Source organism: Sinocyclocheilus rhinocerous, unplaced genomic scaffold, assembly GCF_001515625.1.
Source record: "Sinocyclocheilus rhinocerous isolate Xijiao unplaced genomic scaffold, SAMN03320098_v1.1 scaffold2637, whole genome shotgun sequence".
Lineage (NCBI taxonomy): Eukaryota > Metazoa > Chordata > Actinopteri > Cypriniformes > Cyprinidae > Sinocyclocheilus > Sinocyclocheilus rhinocerous.
Window position 1 is genome coordinate 310,032 of NW_015641805.1, and position 19,607 is coordinate 329,638.

At 36.4% G+C, this 19,607-nt stretch overlaps 1 protein-coding gene across 2 annotated transcripts in view; it reads left to right on the top strand.

Annotated features, from left to right (window-relative positions):
- LOC107755298 (xenotropic and polytropic retrovirus receptor 1 homolog) overlaps positions 1 to 19,583 on the top strand; it is a 68,064-nt gene extending 48,481 nt beyond the window's left edge. Inside the window, exons 1-13 of one of the 2 annotated variants that reach the window (XM_016572048.1) lie at positions 2,485 to 2,870; positions 3,130 to 3,350; positions 3,854 to 4,003; positions 4,188 to 4,271; positions 5,064 to 5,145; positions 5,321 to 5,508; positions 6,148 to 6,327; positions 9,163 to 9,331; positions 10,233 to 10,427; positions 16,387 to 16,553; positions 16,869 to 17,008; positions 17,778 to 17,999; positions 18,967 to 19,583. In XM_016572048.1, the coding sequence (XP_016427534.1) occupies positions 2,867 to 2,870; positions 3,130 to 3,350; positions 3,854 to 4,003; positions 4,188 to 4,271; positions 5,064 to 5,145; positions 5,321 to 5,508; positions 6,148 to 6,327; positions 9,163 to 9,331; positions 10,233 to 10,427; positions 16,387 to 16,553; positions 16,869 to 17,008; positions 17,778 to 17,999; positions 18,967 to 19,024 (1,860 nt within the window). In that variant the 5' untranslated portion in view covers positions 2,485 to 2,866 and the 3' untranslated portion in view covers positions 19,025 to 19,583. Of the gene's footprint in view, positions 1 to 2,484; positions 2,871 to 3,129; positions 3,351 to 3,853; positions 4,004 to 4,187; positions 4,272 to 5,063; positions 5,146 to 5,320; positions 5,509 to 6,147; positions 6,328 to 9,162; positions 9,332 to 10,232; positions 10,428 to 16,386; positions 16,554 to 16,868; positions 17,009 to 17,777; positions 18,000 to 18,966 lie in introns of those variants that run through there. The other variant, XM_016572047.1, reaches the window with a different exon arrangement.
- Positions 19,584 to 19,607: the final 24 nt, after the last annotated feature.

A 19,607-nucleotide genomic window follows, 5' to 3' on the forward strand; every position in this document is an offset into this window, starting at 1 on the left:
TCTGGAATTGGCCAATTTAAAATCAGGATATGGTGTCACACCAGAGGACATGGTTTTTAGAGACAAAATGTATCAAGTTCCTGTGTTTTCAGAAATATATGGATGAAAAAAATGATTGCCATTTACTAAAATAGACACTTGTACAATTATGCCGGAGGTATTTATTAACATTTTTATGCTTTTCTTTTTAATTTATAAAAGTTGTAATTTATTGAATGCTTGAGACAGTCACACCATAGGACAATTTTGAGATTTGGCTCAAAATGTTTAAAAATCAAATAACACTGCAGCTTTTATAACAAAGGGTCCATGCAAGACAAAGAAATGTTTAACGATTTACTGCATTTTAAATAATGACAATATTTATTATATTCATTTTTATCTTGTGGGACAGTGAAAACGCCATGTCACATCAACAACCCATGTAGATAGTAGGGGTGACCCCGAATAGTCGAAGATTCGATGCTTCGGTAGGAGGAGCCTGATTCAACTACCAATCTCACAGTCGAATATTCGCTGAGGTGTTATGATCATGCCATTTTGGCTATATGTGGGTGCTCAAAAGTCTGATTTCACATAGAACTACCGGTTTTCTCCCAATAAGTTAATATACATCCTATTAAAATAATGCCGTAAATAAGAATCTGAAAAGAAAGAAGCTTCAAATAAATATTTTAACGTGCGTGAATAAATCCAACCACCCCTATAGATTTAAGTTTCACTTTCTATAATCCGTGACCGACAGAGGAGCATCTTGGCGGCAGGTATTTAAAACTTTAACAAGACTCAAATTGACACAGGCAGATTGAAAAACTGGATTTTTTCGATCAGGTAGAGTACAAGTGATTTCAAAACATTTCAGCCAGTTTATATATATCGTGTTTGGCTACCAGTATTGCGTTCTTTTTGTAACTCATAAATAGCACAAGTGGAAACAGTCTTTACTGTGTGGTTGAACTGCAGTGGCCAGCTAAATGCCGTCAAGGGATTCCCTGTGCATGAGGTGTGGCTGTACAGCACTATTTAGGAACATGCGTCAAGGGGAATAGACTATGTTTGGACTGATAATATATGCGATTAATGCTTTGTTTGCACAATGATGCATTGTTGCATTGCATTGAGAATATAACAGTAGCTAATTCTACCTCTAAATAAAATCTCAGAATGAGCTGAGACAAATGGATCAGCATTTATTCTGAAACAAAGAAGCAGATGTACATTAATAATTTAACATAAAAGGAAAGCATCAATAGGTTTAGTTTTTTATACTCCAGTTGCCACCGAAAATCATTCACTCCCTCAGTGCTGCAGGTTTGACAGACAGACCAAAATAAACTCTAATCGAGTTGCCCAGCCAAAGAAAGCTGGCAAGTCCATTAAGCTGGAAAAATCTCTGACCCCATACTTTTATTTTTCCCTTGTGAAAAACACATGGATGTGACAAAATAAGACAAAATAAAGTTTCATTTGCTCAAAAATAGTGTTAGATAAAACAAAAAAGGAACAATATTCAAACATAAATATTAGTTTAATTATTCAGCTCTGCAGATAATGTTGTCCATGCACAGGTCAGATTTGAAGGTTTATTTAGTGAAATGCAAGGCGTTATCATATATGATGGCCTTTAAAACTGAAATCTATATTAGGATGGCAGCCGCTGTTAGTGCACTATAACTAATTCTGTCTAGTTGACCCAGACTGTGTTACGGCAGAGACCCCTGCCACCCCCCTGAGTGGTCCTGAATTAACAACATAGCTTCTAAACCTTGAGTACATGCAGTCTTTGTCCCAGTGGACGAGATCTGCTAAGCACATAAATTCTTAGCACCATCTTAGCCATGTTCAGCCTGCAGAAGCACAGACCTTAGTCAGACTATTTTTGTTGACTGGACACTATATTTACATTGACATGAAAGAAAACAAGGATGTGCAGTCTATTCGATGTTGTTTTTATAAGATCAAATCTTTGTTCACAGCCAGTATTTTTCTGGACTTTAATAAACTGATGTTCTGTCATCTTATCTTTTTATGTATTTGCATTATTAATGCGGTCCAAACTTCAATTTTTGGTTTTCTTTGTTGTTTGTTTGCAAATTCTGCTTGTAAGCTATTTAAACTCGTTAGCTAGATACTTTTTCTAACTGACGAACATCTTTAAGAATTTGTAAAAAAAAAAAAAAAATTGCCACGTATGCATTTTTTTATGTTTATGAATTTATTCCTAAACATAAAAAATGGTAAAAACATTTACCATTTAATGACCAAATATTACATTCATATATATGAAAATGTATAATAATAAATACTATTTTAAAAATAACTAATATTAAATAAATGTATGGTAACAATATATTGAATTAATATTAAATAAAAATTTCATATTCTATGTAATATGAATTTAAATATAAAATAAATTAACATTTATTTAAATATATAGCTAAATACATTTTAAAAAATATTTTGTAATTTAAATTCATTAAAAAAACTACATTCATACTCTAGTTTACTGTAGTGAAATATTGGAAGTAGACTGCCCTGAGAAAAACACATTAGTAGAGACAATTGTGTAATCAATGCCTTGGGGACAAAGTGTGGCAGTTCTCTTCCTCACTCCCTTTTTCATCTTGGACTCCTCAGTGTCTTACTGGGGGTTATAACACATACGCCAGCAGGACTCCTAGTATTTACATGTCTGATGAACATAATATCCCGTTTCCTTCCTCTGAAAGTGAGATGGGTGAGCAGGGTCCTGTTCACCAAACTGCACTGGGATGCAGGCCAGCGTGGATAATGCTGTCTGAGATATCGCCCTTACAGGAAGAGGCTCATCTCTAACAGGAAATCTGTCTGCTTTACTTTCCAGTTGATGGGTAGAATGAGGGATTTATTTCTCATGCAAAATGGATTCTGGTGCATTTCATTGCAGGGTTGTAAGCCAAGCAGGCTTTATGTCTCTCAGTAGATGTAGTCGGATAGTTTTTAATACATTTAAGATAAAAGTTTTCCATCCTGGTGTACAACCAGGCTTTTTGTTTTCCGTGTTCTCTCAAAGGCCGTAAATCAAGTAAAATGCTAATTGTCCATAAAACTGAATTATTAATATTGTCTTCTCTTTTTGGATCTTCACAGAGAAACTGGCTGAGGCACAGCGCCGATTTGCAACTTTGCAGAATGAGCTGCAGACGTCTCTGGATGCCCAGCGGGAGAGCAATGCTCCAGGGCTGCGCAGTCGCCGCAAAACAGTGTTGCCTTTGTCCAACAAAGAGCGCAACAAACATCGCAACATCAAAGACCTGCAGCTGGCCTTCAGCGAGTTCTACCTCAGCCTCATCCTCCTGCAGAACTACCAGGTCTGATATTTGTCATGGTTTTTGTTTTTGTTGTTTGTCTTCTCTTGTGAATGTTGTCCTGACTCCCTCTTGGGTTTCTTGACCTATCTGCTGTTTCTTTTTTTTATTGTGCTTATTTTACTATTTAATTAATAATTAGCTTTTCATCAATTCACAGACCAGTTTCCGTTAAAGAACCCTGATCTAAATATTGATGTTCAAATTCTTGAAATATGTTTCATAGCTAAATATAGATTTTTACTTTTAAATGGATGAGTTAGACTGGATAGTAAAGAAAAAGCAGTCAACAGGCATCCACTATACATGTGAACACTATACATGTTATGTATTTTATTGCTTGAGTTTTTTTCTAAAATGTCTAATTATTTTATATCATTATTCTAAATAGCAATAATAAGGACTGGGTAGATGTGTTTTAACATGAAGAACTAGAGAATTACACTTTCTTGTTTTAGATCTGAATTCTTAATTTCATATACTAAATTTACCCTAATCACATACAGAATCTGAACTTCACTGGATTCCGTAAGATTCTGAAGAAACATGACAAGATTCTGGACACACAGCGTGGAGCTGATTGGCGTGTGGCTCACGTGGAGGTGGCTCCATTCTACACCTGTAAGAAGATCACACAGCTCATCTCTGAGACCGAGGTAGACTGCCTGGCTCCACGTTTGGACTTCTGACTTCCTGCTCGTATCATGATCTAATTGAATTGGTGTTAGTAGCTGCTGAAACTGATAAATGATGCTTAAAACCCTAGAGCACATTAGAATGAAGTGGCAGAAATGACTAAACTAGAGAATGGTGTCTGACCTTTGACCCTTGTGTGCCCAGGGTCTGGTGACCACAGAGCTGGAAGGAGGTGACCGTCAGAAGGCCATGAAGAGACTGAGAGTTCCACCTCTTGGAGCAGCACAGGTGAGAAAAACTCTGATAGTACATGCAGATGCACACACACACACATACACGCATGCAGCAATTGTGTTAATTAACATTTATAATTGGTAGAATCAAAGTTATTTTATATACCAAAGTGACTTTCAATAAAGTGCATGTAGTTTGTTTTTATGATTATTTTAGTGATAAATACAAAATACTAAAGCAAAACCCACGTGGAAAGCAACAAATATGTTAGCAGAAGAATAACATAATAGCAAACAGCCAATGAAAAACATGTGAAAAATATCTGCAGTGTCTTTTTATGCAGTACTTTTGAAGTACTCATGAAGTACTCAGGAACTACATAATGTAAAAGGCAGCGTGGGTGGAGAGATACACCTGTGCTTGGAACATCATGCACAATACCTTTTACCTTTAATAGAGAGAATGTGTGTGTCTCTCTGTCCTTTGGATAACACAAATATAAAAAAAATTGTGCTGTCAAATGATTAATCGCGATTAATCGCATCCAAAATAAAAGTTTTTGTTTAAAAAAAAATCAACAGGCTTGTTTTTGTTGAAGGCATCTCCTTAACTATTCTTATTAAATCTAATGACTGAACTTGAAATGTTAAGTTGTAGTGACTTAAAATAGCCATTTTTTTAACAATTACCCATGTGCAAATGCTAATGCAAATCCATTTTATTCAGTATAGGTGTGTATTGTAATAAAAAAGTTACACTGAAATGTGTTTTGTTTGTTTTCCTGAATAATGAAGGGTGAATATTGTAGAATAACAACTGCAGTGATTTAAATGTGCTTTTTCTCAGCCTGCACCTGCCTGGACCACCTTTCGTGTGGGACTGTATTGTGGGGTCTTCATTGTCCTGGCTGTCGCCTTTGTCCTTACTGGTACAGTTTTTTAACCTTGTTTCACACTTAGTCCATGTGCATCTTGCTGCACACATTTCATAATGCATAAATTCCAGCATTTCTGCTGATATACCACTCATTTATGATAGAACAGTTCAGTAATTTATACAGCCTTGTTGATAATCCAATTGTTTGACTGATCCTTCCCTCTCAGGTGCTTTTTTCATTCGTAATCAGAACATCTGGCCACTGGTACGCATCTACCGTGGCGGTTTCCTGTTGATTCAGTTTCTCTTCCTCTTGGGGATTAACACTTATGGCTGGAGGCAGGCGGGTGTCAATCATGTGCTGATCTTTGAGCTGAACCCTCGAAACAATCTTTCACATCAACATCTGTTTGAGGTGAGACACTTAATGTTGAAGGGAACCTTTCAGGAAGCCTGTATATACGCTGCCTTTTAAAAGTTTGGGGTCTGTTAGATTTTTTGTTGGTTTGTTTTTTAAAGAAGTGCTTACAACGGCTGCATTTATTTAATGAAAAATCCAGTAAAAACAGTAGTATTGTGAAATATTATTATAATTCAAAATTCTATTTTAATGGAATTTCTTTCTGTGATGCAAAACTGAATTTTTAACAGTCATTGTCACATGATCCTTCAAAAATCATTTGTGCTGCTCAATATGTTATGTTAAAACTGATATATCTCTTTTCAGAATTCATTGATGAGTAGAAAGTTTACAAGAACAGACATTTTTTGAAATAGAAATCTTTTGTAGCATTATAAATGTTTTACTGCCAGTTTTGATCTATTTAATGCATCCTTGCTAAATAAAACTTCAATTTCTAAAAATAAATAAATAAATCTTTCTGGGCCAAACCTTTTGAACTATTGTATAGCTATAAGGACATTGTATTCTGACAGATAAAATATTAGGAAAGGGAAAAAGGGAAGGGAAAACTTTCCAGGTTTTGAAAATATGAAAGAATTATAATGCATCTGGATGTTCAATTTGGTCTTTTCTCCCTTTCTCTTGCTGTAGATCGCTGGGTTTTTGGGGGTGTTGTGGTGTCTCAGCATCCTATCCTGTCTGTTTGCGGACTACACTTGGCTCCCTATGCAGGCGAACCCCCTAATCCTCTACGGCTTCATGGCGCTCTTCCTCATCAACCCCTTCAAAACTGCCTACTACAAATCCCGTTTCTGGCTCATCAAACTTCTGGTGAGAGACAAAACCATTACATTTTATAAACATACAGCTTCTATAGCCACAAAAAATGTATGATAAATAGTGAAAAACCTTTTACGCCAACATAATGTGGGCGGCATTGGCTATTGCATGCTGTTAATTGGCTCCATGCAGATATGCAACACCCGTATTTTATGATCCAATCAGTTTCAGATGGATTTTAAAAGTCCCAATTTCTTCTCACTAAATATCCTGTTTAACTTAGAAATGTGTCAGATTACATGTAAAGTGGGTTATAAACAGCATTTGCAATCATCATATCCTGTCTTGTTTAAGACGATAAAATGTTAATGTTTTCACTGGAATTACTCTGCTAATAGCAAAACCACCTGTTCAAACACATTTCTAACAAATTCAGTTAAATTAGCTAAGAGCTAATTGGCTAATTTCAATGCACAAACAGCTTCATACATTTCATCTTCTCTGTCTGTTTCTATTAGTTTTATAGTAGGAACAATTGTTTTCCCCTTGGCCTGTGTGAAAAAAGATATTGTGTGCATGTACACTACTGTTCAAAAGTCTGGAGTCTGTAAGATTTTTTTTAAATAATTTTTTCTCGTATGCTCACCAAGGCTGCATTTATCTGATCAAAAATGCTGTAAAATGGCTTCCGGTATGGCGTCGACACGTGTAGCAGCATAGTGAGAGTGCTCCCATACGGTCTGGTGTTAATCCTCCGTTTTATATTACATATTATAATTTAAACTGGATTTAAATAATATGGAGGGGGACAAAGCAAAAAAAGCTAGGATTAAACAACAATCGAAACTTGAAAAGACTGAAAAAATAACAGAAGGAATGGCTGAGATGGACGGCGCCGCTGATAACCTGTCAGCTAGCATTGCGGCGATACACGCGGACATTAAAGCTTTCCGGGTGGATATTAAAACTGAACTAACTGCCTTCCGAGATTCTCTTGCGAGAGATGTGAAAGAAGAGCTGAGCAATTTTAAACAAGAAGTCAACCGAATCTGATCAAAATCTGAATACTCATGAATGTAGTATAAGTTTTATTGGGTGACCACTGTCTGTATGTATATGTCTGTTATGTGTATAGGTTGTTCTTTAGAATGTATCATTTTGTTCTGTATTTGTTTGAAAAAAAGGAGGAAAAAAATAAAGTAATTAAAAAAATAAAAAAAAAAATGCTGTAAAATATTGTGAAATATTATTACAATTTAAAATAACTGTTTTCTCTTTTAATATAAATGAAAATGTAATTTATTTCTGTGATGGCAAAGCTGAATTTTCAGCTTATTACTCATTACTCCAGTCTTCAGTGTCCTTCAGAAATAATTCTAATATGCTGATTTGGCACTCAAGAAACATTTCTTATTTTTTTAGTCTTGAAAACAGCTGTGCTGCTTTTTTTTTTTTTTCATTTATTTATTTATTTTCTTTGCAGAAACCGTATTACATTATTTTCAAGATTCTTTGATGAATAGAAAGTTCTAAATAACAGCATTTCTTTGAAAATAGATCTTTTGTGACATCATAAAGGTCTTTACTCTCACTTTTTTCCAGTTTAATGATCCTAGCTGAATAAAAGAATTTCTTTCTTTCAAAAAATATATTACTGACCCCAAACTGTGTGTACAGAGTGTTTCAGTGAGGTCTTTGCGCGTACATATGTGTGATTATGTGTGTGTCTCTGTGTGAGGTGAGGGAAAATAGATTGCAGCTCTATCTCTGCGGATGTGAAGACTGTGCCTGTGCAATCATTATTGGGATGGAGCCATCAGCAGCCGCCTGCCTCTGTCTCACTGCCCTCCCCACATCTAATTGACCTAGACTGGAGCCTTATTCCTTGGAGCACACGCAGACACACACACACTTCCTGTAGATTAAAACCGACACGTACTGATGGCCAAACAGTGGGTGGCTTTCCTCCCAGAGCTCAAACGTGCTGTCACACTCAAGCTGTGCATCGCACATGCAGCTGTAACCTTGAAATGTACCTCACGTTTAGACCTGTATGTTTAAAAGCTTTTTTGTGGACCGCATTCACCTGTTTCATCAGGTAAAAATAACTGATCAGGGTTTGTGTAGGGAGAAATCGATTTTCACTGGCATTTGAACCTCAAGAGTATGATGGCATAGATCAGTGTAGTGCAAAACTGTGTCGCTGGGAAATGTCAGCAGTAGCCTGAAGGCTGAGAGAGGTAAAATTTCATTTCATAGGGTAGTGTGATTGAGCCACGGAAAGATATGTGGAAAAAAGAAAAACCAATATGACTCAAGGGCAACAAAGGTAACTCGCCTAAGTTAGCATGTAGCCTTAGTATTACTTTTCTCGTGTGCATTACTCAATCACAGGCAGCTGTGTATACAGTATATATATATATATATATACATATATATATATATATATATTTTAGCAAATGGCTGCAATATAACAAAGAGTGAAAAATTTAAGGGGGTCTGAATACTTTCCGTACCCACTGTATATATGGTCATGTGACAAACATGATGCACAGTTTACTAGATTAATGGTGCAACACATCCAACCCCATCATTACTTATACACAGTTAAAGCTGGTTTATTGGTGAAGGAGCTGATGATATTGCAGATGATCAGCCAATAAAAACCCCATTGATTTGCTTTCAGCCAGCTGAGTTCTCATTAAGATTTTCGCTCGCTGTCTCATAGAGTTCACTCTGCCTCAGGGATAAGCTGTTATACATAACCTCATTTTAAGATAGAAAAACACTTGTGATGATTTCTCCTGTTTATTATTGTCCTCAGTGATTACCTTAAGCACTGTATACAGTATAAATATTTAAACTTCATATTTTCTGTGTTTGTAGTTCCGTGTGTTCACCGCCCCATTCCACCGTGTGGAGTTTGCAGACTTCTGGCTGGCAGATCAACTCAATTCTCTGGTCATTGTGCTGTCGGATCTGGAGTATCTGGTCTGTTACTACAGCATGGAGCTGCAGTGGGGAGATCGCAGCGGCTTACTGCCCTCCACATATGGTAATTGATTCAGAACGAAGCCATCCTGTATTGTGCTGATTCAAGTTTTGACTGACTGAGCCATTCATGTTGAACCATCCTAATTTCAGCATTAGATGTAATGGTAGATGAATGGCCGGTTATGATTAGTTGCTCTTGCACATGAATTAAGATTGTACTGGCAGTGTCAACATAGACTGGAGTTCTTCAGGTTCAGTGGAGTTTATCATGTGAAATGGACCAGGAAATTCAGAACATCAGCGGCTGTCTAATGGTGCAGAAATGTGTCACACCAGCTCAGGAATATAGGCAAATACTGAGAAAGAAGAGGAGGGAAAGTGCGTGAGCAAGACAAAGAGAGAGTAAGAGAATGTGGGCAACAGAGCTCAACAGTACGGTCTGGTCAAGTATTAGTAGTTCCGATTTTTACTTCCAAATATGATGAATAGACCCAAAATATTTGGAAAATTATTTCTTAATTTTTTTCTTAATGAAATTTATACTTTTATATTTTTGTAAAATATTTTATACAAATATTTTGTATTAATGTATTATTAGTAGTAGTATTATATAATTTCAATGTAATTTTTGAAAAAGATAATATATCTCTGTGACAGTTATAAATTCACAAACGCACATTTTCTGGCTTTCTTGCAATTTTGACAAAATTTGTAATTTCTCTATTTACATGTTTTTGTATATATGAAAATATATTTCAGGTTATCAAAACTAAATGCATAAGATTTCAAGACAAAATCCTAATTGTTAAGTCCTGTGCTATTTTATAATCATAATTTAATTTGTAGAAATACATATAAAAATTATGGTTTTATGTTTGTATATGCTTTAACATTACTACAATATTGAGAGTACAGTCTTGGAAATATCAATGTGCATTCATAATTATCTCCTCCTACATAAGGTGATGAAAGGTGTAACAGCTATTCTTATGGAGTTCGGGCCATCATCCACTGTCTGCCTGCCTGGCTGCGGTTTGTTCAGTGCCTGCGACGTTACCGTGACACCAGGAGGGCCTTCCCTCACCTGGTGAATGCTGGGAAATACTCCACCACCTTCTTTGTGGTCACATTTGCAGCCCTCTACAGAACTCATAAAGGTAAGAACAAACAAACTGAAATTAATTACAAGTATTACGTAATCATGTAACCAGTACATTCACTTATTAAAGCATGTTACAATTGTTATAATCAGCTTGACAAACAACAGTACGAACAGTCTGTGCCAAGTTTGGTGAATGTAGTTTAAAGGTATAGTTCACCCAAATAATGAAAATTCTATCATTAATTACTCACCCTCATGTAGTTCCAAACCTGCAAGACATTCGTTCATCTTTGGGAGACAAATTAAGATATTTTGATGAAATCCGAGAGCTTTCTGGCCCTGCATAGAAGGCAACGCAACTACCACATTCAAGGCCCAGAATGGTAGTAAGGACATTGTTAAAATAGTCCATGTGACATCAGTGGTTCAACCGCAATTTTAATAAAGACTTTATTCAACAATTTCTACTCTTCCATGTCAGTCTCCGCTGCCGTTCTCAACAGTACCACAACACATGTCTGAAGATTTCAACAGAGGATGACTTGCAATTTTTTGCCTAGCCTTACTTATTTGAACCACAATATACAGACAATGAACTAAGATGGATGGATGTTCTACGTCAGAACGCCGGCTCCTGCGTCAGCAACACCACACGCATGCGTTATGGTACTCTCGTGAATGTGCATCAAAGACTGACACGGAAGAGAAGAAATTGTTGAATAAAGTCATTATTTTAGTTTTCTTTGCATACAAAAAGGATTCTCGTAGCTTCATAAAATTGTGGTTGAACCACTGATGTCACATGGACTATTTTAACAATGTCCTTACTACCTTTCTGGGCCTTGAACGTGTCAGTTCCATTGCTGTCTATGCAGGGTCAGAAAGCTCTCGGATTTCATCAAAAATACCTTAATTTGTCTTCCGAAGATGAACAAAGGTCATATGGGTTTGGAAAGACATGAGAGTGAGTAATTAATGACAGAATTTTCATTTGTGTGTGAACTATCCCTTTAAAGAAGATTAAAGAAGCTCTAGAAGTTTTGTCTTGATGGAATCTGGTTAAAGCTTGTTTGCATTAATATGATAAATATGTTGTTTTACTGTTCTGTGAAAATTGCTGTTATAATCTAGCACTGACTGATGTAAAATGTTCAGTACAAAGAGAGCACCTGGGTGCCATTGTTTGCCTACAGATACAGATGAATGGGCAACAAAAGCATGTTTTGAGAAAAGCAGAGAAAGAAAAAAATGACCCTGAGCCTGTCCTTGTCTGTTAGAGACTTGGTTTATATAGCAACATAAACAGCAAGCATCTAAGTTTTATGTTAGAGATGAATTGCACAAAGACTGGGACATTTTTATAACCTAATAAGAGCTGTAGGAAACAGGTTGGAATTGCATTTATGCATTTAAAAAAGAGCTGCCTGCTTTATAAAAACTCATTTGTCACCAAACACCACATTATGCATGATTCGATCACAGTAATTATCCTACGTTCGGTTCATATGAACTCTTAAAGAGTTTAAAAGCATGCCATTAAGATTCCAGACATATCCCACGTGTCTATCTACAATTACCATCTGATTATTCTGCCACTGAAATCCATCTGAAGTGCAAAGACTGCTGCTCAAACATGTCTTTCTCTGTCTGTCTCACTCTCTTATCAAACAGTCAGCCTCCATGCCTTCCCGTATCTCTTCAGAAAGACAACTTCAGCCCAAATCGATCTCAAAGCACTCGGCTAAACCGTTTCATCCATTTCATTATTTATATGCACACATGGTCGTTTCAGTTTTTTTCCCTTAAATGTCAGTGTTTAAATATCAAGCATGGGTGCATTTTGCTCTAGACTTCTGTGTGTATTAGAAACATCTCTGTATCAGTGATATAGATAAAGTCTGGACCGCAGCCCAGAGCATCTGCCTCATATGACTAAAAGAGGCCGCATTTAACCCAACATGGCAACCTTGCCACGCATTTGATGCATTCATTAGGATCCGCTCGAGGCAGAGAGCCTGTTCCTGGCAGAGAGCCTGTTTAATATATGAATTCATCAGAAATCACCTCCATCATTTGTGCCCTGATTGAAACTGATGTTCGCTCTAGTAAGCTGCCCAGATAAATGAGTCTGTGGATTCAATTTATTTTAGTTTTCATGTAAGCGAATCCCAAAAGAATGCAACATGTCTGAGCATAAGTAATGTTTAAATTAACATAGTCATGAGCCAAACAGGTGTGTGGGATTGAGAATAGTGGTAGAGATGAAAAGCCATTACTGTTTCCCCAAGTGTAAAGTGGCTTAATGGTTAACATCTAGATTTGCAACCTAAAGGTTGTAGGTTCAGTCCCAATGATTTGTAAGTCTTTGTGAACTTTAATTATTGAAGTTTAATGTGTTACTCACCCTGCACCCTGGCATTATGACTGCAAGTTTTGCATTGGTAAGTGGTTCTTATCCGTCAATAACCCCATTACACCTGCTTTCATGTTTAGTGCTCTATTTCATTGTAGAAGTGATTGTAGAAATGGTAGAGAGTCGATATCCTCAAAGATTTCATTTAAACTTTATTGAGAAATGTCGATCTGAGCTTAAGCTCAGCTGAAGAACTCAATGACATCCAACAAGACAGAGCAAAATGCAAACAGAAGATGCTATGTGAACACTAAGAAACGATTACAGGGGAGAGAAAATATGAAGCGAGAGAGTGAAAAAGAAAAGAGGAAATGAAGCAAAATGGACTATCCAGAGGAGGTTGAGCTGTAATTGCCTGCCTGTGGCGAGACAGAACAGTGTGAGTGTATTGCTAGAATAATGATGAAGCTCTGAAGCACTGAAATATGATTGGATTTTTTTTCTCTCTCACTCTGTATCAGACCTGGATCTTTGATCAAAACAAGCATTTTAGAGGAGAGCTATAGAGATTTGTACATGGACAGGTGTTTACCTGCTCTGATGGCTGCATTAGTCAGGTTTAAACTGTTTCACACGGACCACGTGTACCCAGGAATACATATGGTCCAGATGGAGAATGCAGGAATGATTGACTATGTAGTCACATATCACAGCTTGATTTTAAACTTCACTGCTGTAATGTTAACCCCCAGCATGTGCATAAATATTACAGTTTAGTACAGATTAATCAGTTAACATACATGGTCAGTATTGGTTTGGAAAAAAATTTTTTCCATACCTGGGCTTAAATTCAATGATGCTCTTTTTATTCTATTAATTTGTTTTTTTTTTCTTTTGTCATGTAGCCATCATGTGGTCAGTTGCAGAGATTGACACATTCTATTCCCCATTCTGTACTCTATTACCAAAGACACCTAAAAGCTGTCAGTATTGAAAGGATGAAAACAATTTCTTGTGTGTCCGAGCACTCGGAGGGATGTTGAGAGGTATTTGTGGTCCTCTGGGAAATGGGTTTGGGTCATCGTGGTTCATGTTTACATAAATCTGCCATTGTATTAATGAGATTAACCCAAAGTTCAGTGTGACCAGTAGCGGTCGACCGATATGGGTTTTTTAATGGCCTATGCTGATATCTAAAGTGTAGGGTGGCAGATGGCCTGTATTTACATATAATGATGACAAATGAGATTGAATATTTGATTAAAATTCACTGAATAATTGAAAACAGAAATCTGTATTATCAGTTGACAAGGAGTTTGGAATTGATACAATAAGGAACTAACACTTCTGTTTATTGGCCTAACTTGCACAGTTATTGGTGAATGCTGTTGAGCTCAATTTGACCATAATTTGCATATCCATCTGATATATATCCAATTGTCTTATTGAAAAGAAAAATATAATGGGCCAAATACTTTCATGAACATTACTGTTAAAAAATGTAGGGGTCTGTAAGAGTCTTTTATGCTCACAATGGCTGCATTTATTTGATCAAAAATACAGTAAAAATCATGTGAAACAAATACAGTATAAATACAGTAAACACCACGTGAAACACTGCAGTTTAAGCTGTAACTTTTAACCTTTCTATTTGAATATTCATAATAACGGTTGTGCTGCTTAATATTTTTGTAGGGGCCACCATACTTTTTTTTTTTCAGAAACAAAACAGTATTTATTTAAAATAGTTTTTTTTTGTCACAAGTCTTTGCCAGTTTTGATAAACTGAATGTGCCGTTGATGAATGAATGTATATTTATTACTGACTACTGACGCCAAGCATTAGAATGGTATAGATAATCAACAGAGTTTACTTTCATAGTATTTTATTTGTCAAAAAATATTAGTCAAGGTTTCAATCACCCTAAAAATGTTTTTTAGTGTTTCATGACCATTTTCCAGCCTCTTTCTGACCTCTGAATTACTCAAGCTATTTTTGCTCCTGTACCTTTAAGACTTCTAAAGGTAAATGCCTTAGTTTTTGTAGGTGATCTAGTTTTGGTAAGGTTGAGCAAAAGGTTTTGTCAAAGTGCAGTAAAAATGCCCTGTCATGTGTATTAAATATAGAAATATCTTGCATTGTAAAGTGTGAAACAAAAGACTGAAAATCAGCCCAAGCTTCTCCAGATTGCCTGTGGCCTGTGTGAAGAGATTAGACTAGCATTGCACTCTTAAAGGGTTTTATGGGGTGAACATCCGGATTTTCGGGTAATCTCAGGACACAATATTCAACATGAGCACTTGTAGATCAGAGCTGAAATAGGATGGACAGGGCTATTATGTGTTCTGGCGAAAAATGTGTTTCCTGGCGCCTGGATGGCAGCGTGTGAAAGGCTTTATTAAGACTGATGGGCCTGTTCCAGATGCAGCCCCGTCTGCTGTCTGAGGCCTAAGAGATTTAACCATTCACTGACCTGAGACCTGCACTGTCCACTATCTGATAAATGTCTCGCCCCCTATTAACTTAAGCTGATGCTCTAATATTGTACTGCAGGATGCCTCTTACTCTTATATTTCAGCTCTGCCTACTCTGTTTTTGTATTGTATTGCCCTTGTGCAAAATGGATATCTTCTGGCATGGTTCCATATGTTCTCCCATGCCTCATCATCAATACTAGCTGCTAATTCCTTTTCCCATACAGCATTTATCCTCTGCCTTTCAACAGATTATACGCAGCTACTTCTGGGTTATTTATGTTTAAGGGATGTATTATTGGTAAGACTGGTCATAGTTGCAGCAAAAATAGCTGCTGATCAAATTACATGTAGTTCTTTTTATATATTTGTTATAAATGAGAATAAGGAATAAGGAGTTAGAATATTAAGAACTAGATGTGATGTATTAATTTTGTGAAAGAGTAATGTAAAAATAGCTGGATATACACTGTTGTTCAGAAGGTTCGTAAGATTTTTTTGATGTTTTTGAAAGATAGTCTTCTATGCTCACCAAGGTTTCATTTATATGATCCAAAATATACTGTCACCACAAATATACAGTATATTGTCATACATCTATCTGATCTGAAATGCAGTAACAATATTTTAAAGCAGTTTAAAAGAACTGTTTTCTATTTTAATATATATTTAAATGTAATTTATTCATGTAATGGCAAAGCTGGATTTTTAGCATCATAACTACAGTCTTCAGTGTCACGTGATCCTTTAGAAATCATTCTAATATGCTGATTTCAGTTTGCAAGAAACTGCATTTTTATATGCATATGCAGCAGAGAGTGAAAATAGTACAGGCTAATTGTTCACTAGATTTTAGTTTATATAAAAATATTTTTATTGTTCTTGTAACTTTAATTAAAGGTGTGTCAAAGCATTTTAGTCATTGTATCATTGTTTTAATAATATAAACACCTTATTATATTACATGGTTATTTGACATTGAATGACCTTTCAGTGACCTGGATGAATAACCACAGACACAATGGCATTAGTACTGCAAACACTGGTCTCAAACAAAAACAAAATATGTAGTATCCAGAATCCGACTGATGTTTGTTCGAAGTGTAGATGGATGGATGGATGGATGGTAAACCGTCTCCCTCTAGTGGACATAGTGGTAATATCAAATTCACTTCCTCTGTTTCAGATCAGAAACACGCCGATGCTGAGGTGTTTTTCTACATGCTGATCCTGTCTTCAGTCGTCAGTTCACTCTACACACTGATCTGGGACCTAAAGATGGACTGGGGTCTTTTTGACCGCAATGCAGGCGAGAATACCTTCCTGAGAGAGGAGATTGTTTACCCACATAAAGTAAGATATGGCAGAAAATAATATACCATCTTAATGCACCATATGGAATGTCAAAACATATAGTAAAATGTGTTGCGCAGTGGTCAAAAATCTGCTCTGGTGAGCACAATGTTGTAGGTTCAAACCTTCCAAGGAGCAAAGCAAAATAATCCTGCTAATCAGTTGGTTTGCTGCTCTTAAGCTGGTTTAGTTGGTGCCCAAAACCAGTTGGAGCCCAGCAGACCAGTTTAGGTTGGTTTAAGATGTTTTCATTTTAAGCAGGGATATTTATCTGTTACCACCAGTTGTCATGATGTCACTTCCTCTTCCTTTTAGGCCTACTACTACTGTGCCATTATAGAAGATGTGATCCTGCGCTTCGCCTGGACACTGCAGACCTCTCTGACTTCCATGACTGCCATTCCTTCCATCGAGGACATCGTGGTCACCATTTTAGCTCCTCTGGAAGTGTTTAGGTGAGATGATTGTGTAAAACAGGGATTCCCAAAATTTTCATCAGCTGAATCCCTTTGAGCTAAAAAGTAACCCCTCAGATTTTAAGTTACTATTTCAATAATTTAACTACACATTCACATTCTTGGTTCTCTATTAGTGGTTAATGGTCACATGACATGCCGGTAAAGAAAATTAATTTTTTATTTTTTATTTTTTTGACATTTTTCTGATTTAAGTAATTATTAGTTTTTCATAGGGTGACCATACGTGCCATTTTCCCAGGACGCGTCCTAGCCAGGATTTGTTTTGGCTTTGTTTTCCTGTTTTCATGCTTGCTGAAGGTAATGATCGAAAAGTAGTTTGACCAATAACATGCAAGCATTGTACATAATGGACCAATCATGGCGTGTGAGAAGGTGGGATCTACGGTCAAAGCGATGCAATTACGCATACATATTAGGTGTGTTCGACTTAAAAGCAGTGCGGCTCAGACCGATCAGTGTTTGACATCAAAGTACCTCGAGAGCGTTTCGAAAGCATAACCGTCTGTATGGTACTTTGATGTCATACACCGATCGGTCTGCACACGCAAACAAAGCCAAAACCTAGATATTTTAGGCAATATAGAAATCCTGGCCAGGACGCGTCCTGGGAAAATGGCACGTATGGTCACCCTAGTTTTTCATGAATTCACAAACCCCCTCCAGTTCCCTCACAAAGCCCATTTTTGGAAACCTTGTTGTAAAACATTCTCTCTTAATCCTTTGAATTTTGTTTCTCTCCCTGTAGACGTTTCGTGTGGAACTTCTTCCGTCTTGAGAATGAGCACCTGAATAACTGCGGTGAGTTCCGAGCGGTGCGGGACATCTCAGTGGCTCCTCTAAACGCTGATGACCAGACGCTGCTGGAGCAGATGATGGACCAGGAGGATGGAGTCCGGAACAGACAGGGTAAAAAGAGCTGGAAACGGAGCTACAGCCTGTCCTTACGACGACCCCTGCTATCCTCACAGTAAGAGATTTGTATATTAGATTTTATTTTATATTTTAATTTTTATATTGTATATATCATACATATTTCATAGAGTTATAAGTAGGCAGCTTTGTTTAGTGCACCTGTATACAATTCATATTCAATAAAATTACTGATAAGACTTTAAAAACTTTCATAACTCATTAACAAACAAGTAATCCAATTAATCCAATAAAAAACTAATTGATTTTATTCAAGTTAAAAAAATATTATTTAACAACAATAATCCAATTAACTGAAAAAAGTTACAAATTTAAAACTAATAGATTTTATTCAAGTTAAAAAATATTATTTAACATCACCAATAATCCAATTCACTGAGAAAAATGTTAAAAATATAAAACTAGTCGGCGCCCATAGCCTTGTGGTTAGTGTGTCGACATATAGCGCAACTGTGCTCACGGCGACCCGAGTTCGAATCCCGCCTCGAGGTCTTTTGCCGATCCTGCTCCCTTCTCTCCTCCCAGTGCTTTCCTGTCAGCTCTCTACTGTCCTCTCACAATAAAGGCATAAAAAGGCCATAAAAAATATATATATAAAACTAACTGATTTTATTCAAGTTAAAAATAATATTTAACATCACCAAACCCATTTAAATTCATTAGGTTACACACACACACACCAAAAAACTTTTAAAAAAAAACTAAAACGCAAACACTTTTTTTTATGGTGTAAATAACGGATCTACTATATAATAGCTACAATATAATTCTAATATGCTGATTTGTGCTGAAGAAACATTTCTTATTTTTATCAATGTTTAAAACAGTTGTGCTGCTTAATATTTTCGTGGAAACCATGACTATTAACCCTTTTTTCCCTGAAAGTTCAAAAGAAAAATATTTATTTGATATGACATTTTTGCAAAACCAAAATCTTACTGACTCCAAACATCTGAAGTCGGTAAGTGGCATATTATTAATATACATGTGTGTTTTTCTGACAGGTCTAAGAAAGATACTAAGGTCCTCATTGAGGATACGGATGATGAGGCCTTCAGCTGAACCAAGATCTCGCTGTCACACCACCTGTCTCTGCTTTCTGTTGGTTCCTCACAGAGCTGCCTCAGCACACCTGACCCCAAACACACACAGATACATACATATTCACACACTCTCTCTTTTCAACACTCACCAAACCATCCAAACACAGAGTAGTGGACAGAGTTAAGCACAAAAACAGCCGTGAGACATATCAGGACACAACAGTGACATCGTACAAACACTAAAACACACATACAACGAGATATACACACGCACGGAAAAGCCAAGTGTGGAATTTTCCTCAAGTTACTTTTTTTATTAGACTTTTTCCTTTCGTTCCTCTATATTGATACTTTTTTGTACATTTGTTTAGGTTTTTGAATCTATATTACTGCATATGACTGTTTACAAACTTAAAATAATAACTAGGAACTACAGGGAGGAGAGTTATCATATGAAAGAATAATATATCGTACATTGCACAGACTCAAGTCGTACACTATAACTGCAGCGCATTTAGAAATAACAACAGCTCAGTAGCTGATGTTTGTTATATTCTTTTAGTTTTTTTTTTTTTTCTTTTTTCATTTTTTTTTGTTTTTTG